Source organism: Montipora capricornis, chromosome 2 (assembly GCF_036669925.1).
Source record: "Montipora capricornis isolate CH-2021 chromosome 2, ASM3666992v2, whole genome shotgun sequence".
Classification (NCBI taxonomy): Eukaryota; Metazoa; Cnidaria; class Anthozoa; order Scleractinia; family Acroporidae; genus Montipora; species Montipora capricornis.
In genome coordinates, this window is record NC_090884.1 from 24,769,106 (window position 1) to 24,777,042 (window position 7,937).

General features: G+C 39.2%; 1 protein-coding gene across 1 annotated transcript in view; it reads left to right on the forward strand.

The window, feature by feature from the left end:
- Nucleotides 1-7,937, forward strand: part of LOC138039155 (uncharacterized) — a 109,610-nt gene that overhangs the window by 9,963 nt on the left and 91,710 nt on the right. The window contains 4 exon segments of the mRNA XM_068885342.1: nt 3,903-4,065; nt 4,724-4,932; nt 6,485-6,704; nt 7,065-7,312. Coding sequence (XP_068741443.1) covers nt 3,903-4,065; nt 4,724-4,932; nt 6,485-6,704; nt 7,065-7,312 — 840 coding nt within the window.

The window sequence follows — 7,937 nt, forward strand, 5'->3', positions numbered from 1 at the left end:
CACTGTAGAATATTTCATTAACCTGCAATGGCGTCGAAGATTGAACGCAAATGGCGTTTTGGAGGATCTTTAAACAAAATGTACCCTTATGGAGCTAAAGAATGGAACGTAAATTGGATAAACAAGACAGGCGGTGAAAAATAAATATCTGGAATCTTAAATGCGACGAGTAATGGACTTCGACAACAATCTTTCGCCCGTCGAGCCGTAATCAAAGTGAGGTGTAGTTCTAATATTGCACAAGTTTGGTGTTTTGTACAACACTGAAATCAAATGGAAAATTCTCTAGTAACAGGAACCCATGACCCGGAGCCTACAACTCTACTGTGTTCGTGTAACGGCGTTTTCACAGACCGATTTATTTTTAGATTGAATTTCCCGCGAATGAGACTCCCACAGGAGCCCGATGACCAATTACAAGAAATAACGCTGACGTCATAGGGTTACCGAACCGGAACTGCCTTTGTTTTTTGACCTAATTCGCGGGAAGGGCTAGTCTAAGAATAAACCTACTTGTGAAAACGCCGTTTCACAGACGCTGTATGGAAGTTGCACGCTCCAGATGGGCTCCTGCTAGTAACTAATGGGTTTAAAAAAGACAGAGAAGGAATTGAACAACTTGGATCTTTGATCTCTGTTGTCTGGCTTATTTATATTTATTTGTCTCAATTCTGCACAGTCTTCCGGTAACAATTGGAAATTTCACTAATTCTTGTTAGTCAAAAAATATTTGAAAGAAAGCTTGTTGCCCATTTTTTGCTTGATAATTCAAGTAAAGGGTTTTTCAGTAAAGGGTTTGATGCTGAACACTGGCGGGAAATTTATTTAGTTGCGTTTTTGACACGAAGTGTAATTTGACACGATTGAGTTTCTTGTCTTCACGCACGTAATGAAATAGGAAGGGTTTTTTGCCTCCTATAGCAAATATGATGTTTGTTTCAAAAAATATTTCGCTGGAAAAGGTGGCCTTTATGAATTCATCATGTTGTGTAATATGCGAGCTTAACTGGATAGCTTTTATGGCAATAGTAATTTAATTAAATATAAATATACCATGCAGCGTAAACTTGATTTCCACTCTCAAAATTACCTCCAGAACCGGCGTAGAATAAGCTTTTAGAACGATGGTCTTGTCTCCTGTGGTGATACTTGACGATTCGGAAACATTTTGTGAAAAAATATTTATCACGGGTCACACGCGCAACTTGATCGCCCGAACTTCCCCTATTATGCATAACATCCACTTGGCCTTTTGACATCCCATTGAAGAAAACTCGTAAAATATTCGCGGACTGGTCGATTTCTCTGAAATTTGAAAGGGTGATTGCTAACGAATATAGAAAGATTTTCACAATAACTAAAAAATTCCTGTGTTAATCATCAGAATTCGACGAAGAGGTAAATGCGACTAAATTTGTTGCGTGCGTTGCTATTTTTGTGATTTGATTGTTGTGCAAATTTTGACAGAGAATATTAAATTATGAAAAAATATCTACGGATAGATCGTTAAAAAAATCTTTATTTTTAGTGGTTATTTGAACATAAAAGATGCAACGCTTGACGAGGAAAAATATTTTTGTTAATATTTGAAAGAAGAAAAATTTCACGGGAATCGGGATGTGGTGAAAATGAGTTAACAAATTTGCATACGTGCGTTGAAATGTGATACGCGAGGAGACAGGAATTTTATTTCTCTGACAAATGATTTTGTCATTGTAGTGTTAAATGAAATTTACTTGGGAAGCCAACAATATTTCTTTAACTGCCTGGTTAATCCAATTTATGGCTACGACTTGCTAGTGCGAGAAATCACATCATTTGCATGACAATATATCCCTTTACTCTAACCCAAAAACATTCAGATAGTAACAAACTTTATATTTATTAACCATTTCTTCTGCTTTTGTGCTTGTCAGTATTGTGATTTGCGATAATTCGCAAGTCTGTTTTTGTATCTTATGAATATTCAGATTTTCATTTACATGGCCGCTCAACCTCGCGATTGTGTAAATAGTTCACCCAGAAGGCAAAATAGATACGTGCTCAGGAACCCGACAAAGAAGGCTTCCTGACCCGACAGGTGAAATGTAAACATTCAGTTAAATATTACAACAAAATTAAAAAACCAAAGACGTTGGTTTACTCTGAAAACGACAAAAGATTAACATTCTTTCCGGTAGTTCTATTGGCCGTTCCGAAATTCAGCAGGGAACTGGGGCGAGTTTCAAACTTTAAGTAATCGATAAACTGACACTACCACATGAAAGATCATGTTGAGATTGGTCATTTGGCCAAGTATGGTGCTTTTAGGGTGAACAGAGACCAAGCTATGGACCTTGAAACATGGTTAAAAATCCATACAGGCGTCTCTAATTTTGATACAGCGTCCCCCAAAACCGTATAAACTCTTAAAAGTTTTGTGATTTCCGTGATACTCTTTAAAATGGGCAAACATAGCGATTTTCATCGCAGCTTCTTTCAAATTGTACGTACATGACGGGATTTTGCAGTTGTCACTAAACTGATAAAAAACAATTTAGAGTTTATATGGTTTTGTGGGACGCTTTGTCAAAATTAGAGACGTTTGTATGGATTTTAAACCGTATTTCAAGGTTCATAACTTGGTCTCCGTTCACCCATAAAGCATCATACTTGGTCAAATGACCAATCTTAACATGATCTTTCATGTGGTGGTGTCAGTTCATCGATTGATTAAAATTTGAAACTCGTCCCAGTTCCCTGCTGAATTTCGGAACGGCCAATTCAGTTGACACAAGGTAATCACATGCACCTTTATGGTTGCCTAGCGCAACATCATAAAAGTCAGAGACTGCAGAAATCTTTTTCTGTTAACTCCTGGCTTTTACAGTACTTTTGGTGCAAACGTAAAGCCAAACAATGTTTTGACCTGGCATCAGATTAGACTAACAATAAGGGGAATTATGAAGCGGAAACAACACCTTCAGTCCTTTCTTAGCGTGTGCAATAAACGTTTGCTTAGTGCAACTGCAAGACATTCATGACATACCGGAAAACTTTCGTCAGAGCAATTTGCAGTTAGTTTTTTGCAGACTATTTACTTAAAGAAGAAACGAGTGAATTTTAGTCAAGAGCGTGTTTTGTTATCTCTAAACTGAATTTATTACCAAAGCTTAAAAAACTAAAAGACCTCCAAATGGGACAGGACATTACAAAATAATTAAAGGTGTGAACGTGTGAGCCAGAGGGCCTCTGCTGGCGCAACATGTGGGTCACCCTCGAATGGTCTTAATGACCCCCCACTTGAAAAAATTAACTGGAACCCTGCAGTTCAATACCACCCAATTCAGTGCCTTCTGTTTTTCTGTAACACGTACCACAGGCAACCCAGTGTACGCTGTATAAAGCGTCTAGTTGTAGTACAAAGGAACACTATCGTTCTGGCCCCAGTTGTTCAAAAGGTTGATAACGCTATCCACCGGATAAATCACTATCCATTGGATAGCGCATTTGGTTTGGCTATGAATTATTCCCTGGATATTGATTTATCCAGCGGATAGCACTTTCCATCTTTTGAACAACTGGGGCCAGAATAATAATGCTTCTTTAAGGAATGGGAACGATGTTTCCTTTTGACTGCATCTTTAAGAAAGAACCCTGTTGAGCAAAAGCCCTTATCATCATCATCATCATCATCATCATCATCATCATCGTCATCTTCCTCCTCCTCGTGATCATCATCGTCATCGCCGTCGTCTTCATCATCCTTGTACTCATTGTTGTCATCTTCATTCAGATAATCAGTCATTCCTTCCCGTCTTCACCACTTTGCTTTGTAAAGATGCTCTCTGTTGTCTAATTTCTTCTTGACCCTCTCTTCACTATTTAATTCACCAGTACCACTTGTTTGCTTTGTTTTTCAGGAATCTCCCAGTCTTGCGAATGACCCTATTTATTTGAAGACATTAGAGGCAGACGTGTTGCACTCGCTCGAAAGGATTAAGCATGAAGTAGGAACAAAACGACCTCTGAACGCCGACATATGGTGTCAGTTCGGAACCGTTCTCATTCGCCAGCCTGATGAAGGTATCATTTACACTTTTGCGACTGATACATGTGAAATAATCTGTGCACAACATGTTGATATGAATGCGAGTTACATGTTGCAAATTTTTGCGAGAAAGACAACTGCGAAAAGGTAGTGTTTACCTGCTGTTTTTTGCTTGATTTGCATGCATGCATGCAAATCGTTCACCGGGTAAAGTTCGACGGGTAATGTTTGCTTGCAATCAGGTCCGACCCACTTTGGGCAAAATTTGGGATGAAATATCTAAACTTTGCAGATGCGTGAAACACTTTTTAAGCATTTTTCAACTGGTCTCTTCCTTTTGTCTCAGTGAACGAAAAATTCGGAATTTTTGACCCTAACAATCGAGCCCAACTGTCTCGCGAAAATGAAAAGGAAGTGCAAAATGGTACCGTTGAAAATTCCCAGTATAAGTCCTACATTTTAGAAAAGCAGACTTCCTCCAGAGGTTAGCCAACAATCTTAATAATGTTCTCTAGGTTACAGTTCCATTTGATCTAAACTGAGTTTTTGGCCAAACGGGGGTTGCATTGGACACCCCTCACCCCTCGGTGTGCTTGAGCGTCTTGTACATAGCTAGTGTTGTAATTTCTTTGATTACCGGAGACCGACAATTGATTTTAAACAGCTTATGCTTATGATGTCCTTGTTGGTTAGGCCCTGGCGGTGAGTGGAGTATTGAAAATGCTTCGAGGAAGCTTTTGGAGGGAACTGAGTGGAGAACGTTATTTAGAGGAGGAGTCAACCTAGATGAGAAATTTGTGGAACAGCATTTGTGCAATCAATCCCTTCCCGAATATGAAGACGTTCAATCAAGATACGATTTCACATTTCGAAAGCCGAATGGGGGTCAATTAACTTTCAAGGTGAGGCCATGAGCCCATTACCGGGACTATGAGCAGGAATCCACAAGGAAATCACACCAAAAACAGCAAAATGCATATGGAACGAGAGACGCTCACAAATGGTGGATGATTTCCAAGAGGCTTTTCAAAAACTAATTAATACCAGGTCTGTGACTCTTTCACAGATCGAAGCATATCAGCCAATATCAAAAATACCATAACACTCTTTGTTTGTCCCTCAAAAATTTTGCATAACCATTGTTTTTATTTTCTCTTGGGATTTATAATGGTCCTAAATGAAACTGCAAACAGTGCTCGTGCAAAACTTTGGAGGGAAAAATAAAGAGTATTATGGTATTTTTGATATTGGCTAATTGTAGACGAGGGTTTAAGGGTTTAGATTTAGGTTGACCATTCAAAATACCAGGTCTGTAACGCTGTATTTTCACAGATCGAAGCTTTTTAGACGAGGTTTTAAGGGTTTAGAGTTAGGATGACCATTCAAAATCTCAAAGTAAAAATAAAATGCTATGTAAGGACAAGAGAGTATGAAGGTAAGAGAGGTAATCTCTCATATTGGCTTTATTCCCATCGTAATCCCTCTTAAGTTATTTTTAGATCTCCTGCGAGATCCGGTATTTGCACAAGGGTTAGCTGATAGCCAATCATATGTCCCCATTTTTACCAATGTTGACAGCTGAGCGAATTCTCACGCAGTGATTCGCGTCGTTCGCGAAAATGGGGACATATGATTGGCTATGAGTTAACCCTCGTGGGAATACCGGATCTCGCAGGAGATCTAAAAATAACTTAAGAAGTATTACGATGGGAATAGGGCCAATGTGAGGGACTACCTCGCTTACCTGGTAAGGTCTGCGTACACAGGAAAATCGATTTAACTGTGAAAATGCCGATACCCAAATATATGGAATTTGTACGCTTCTAGCAAGGCAAATAACAAGTTATGTAGCCTATGTCAGCTGTCCATCAACCAATTACCAATAATTGCTTGGCAGTATGAGTTGCCTAGAAATATCTCATCATCATATTGGAGTCGCGGTAGCCGAATTGTTAGCGTGCTGGAGTCGGGGTCAAGTGACTTCGGGGTTGCTTTGTTGTACATTAATAAAATAGGCAATGGTCCAGATAATTGCGAGGATCACTTCTTTCTTACGTCTGCAAGCCGCACTTCAAATATATATCAATGTAATTCAGACTGATTTCGATACTTTTGTGTTTAGAGTATTGTTTGGTTCGTAAGCTTCTTGTAGGATTATCGGGATACCATTGATGGACAGTATACAGTTACGAGAAAAAAAAGGCACTTCCTCCTGTTGTTTCTTCAGATGAAGTGTTTTAACATGTTTGTTTGTTTGGTTGTTATTGGCTTCACAATCACAGGAAAGTTCATCCAAAACTAGGCCAAGTGCTGGTTACTCCCTCATACATTTGCTGTTTCTCAGTAGATAACAAGTCGGGTGCATTATGGAGGCTTACCATCGTTTTACAGTATAATGAAGTGGGTTGTACTTAAAGTGAGCGCTGTAGATTGGACTGGTCTTTTCTCTTTCAGGTATGTGTCATGAAGAAGAATGTTGGAAAAACGTTGGAAAGTATAAAAATCCCTTCTACTGACCTAAAGAACATTTTGGATGAGGTATGCTTTGAGGACCAATTTACGAGATCTCGATGCCGTGGATGGTTAATTTTACCACCTCAAAGATATCTGCGAGCAGACATCTTATTTCCTGGCTGCGAATTTGATTGCAGACTCGCTATTCGTGCACTAGTAGGTATGTGAAGTATATTGATAAAACTTTCCCATTGCGTGTACATTGCCGTCGAACCTCAACATCATATCTATGCGGAAATATTTGGATGTCATTAAAAGCATTGTATTTAACGGCCACGGGTGCTGCAATCATTATCGATCTATGCACCAAATTTCAGGAGGCGTCTGCTATATCCCGTTCTGGAGGTGAGTCGGCCTCTCCCGCTTTACGCAAGGAGAAATAAAGAGCCAGTTTTTTAAAAGAAAGCTGTGTGTATTCCTGTATTCCTGTTTGCCTGGCCTCTTTTATTTAATAGGGAAAGCAGACATTTCAATCAAGCTAATGTGTTTATCTGGTTTCGTTACTTTTCCGTGATTTTAGACAGTGGTTTCCACATGAACTTTGTGCCCCAAGACGACGTAAGAAACACTTTGCTGAAGTATCTCTCCAAAGTGACTTTTTCAGATGAAGATGACTTTGGACTTTGTCTTCCAGATGAGAAACTACCAGATGGATTTCAACTGCCGTATATGCGTTGTTCAAAACGAGCTGTGTATCGTTTCTCGGGAGATTTTTCAATTATTATATCAAAGGAGAGCACGGGCGTGTATGGAAGGGACATTAAAAAGGTGTGATTGTGACCACTTCACGGTAACCTTGAATTCTTTTGGGAGGGGGCATGTTCCTGTTGAGGGCTTTCATTGTAATCCACGCACTTCATTAAATTTCAATCCAGGAGATGTGGGAGGAGGGGGAAGGGGGGAGGGGAAGGTTAAGGGCTAGGGGTAAGGGGAAGTTATGCAATCCACTGAATTCAAACCGTGTTAGAGGCAGAACCTTATATATAAAATCATCCAAGAATGAAATTGTCGTACATCGTGAACACAAAACGTGTGTAAATGAAAAAAATAATTATGAACGTTTTTGCACCTTTTGCCATTCGTTAACAGAGAACAGAAACTGATTTTATTTTGCGTGAATTCAATAACATCTTAGGAAGTTTATATCCATGAATAGATGTTCACGTTAAGTCTTAAATCACCCGTTGGTTCATTTGCGCAATTACCATACTAATGCATCTTTACAAACATCATTTTCAATGTGATTTTCTAGCTTTATAGTAAAGTCTAACATATTTTTGAAAGAACATTGACACCAATAACACTGTCGTTTACTTGAAAGATAATGCCCACGCTCCTCGGCCTTCTTGAGAGTAAGGACCGAGCGTGTTTTCTTTTTGATCCGATTTAATGC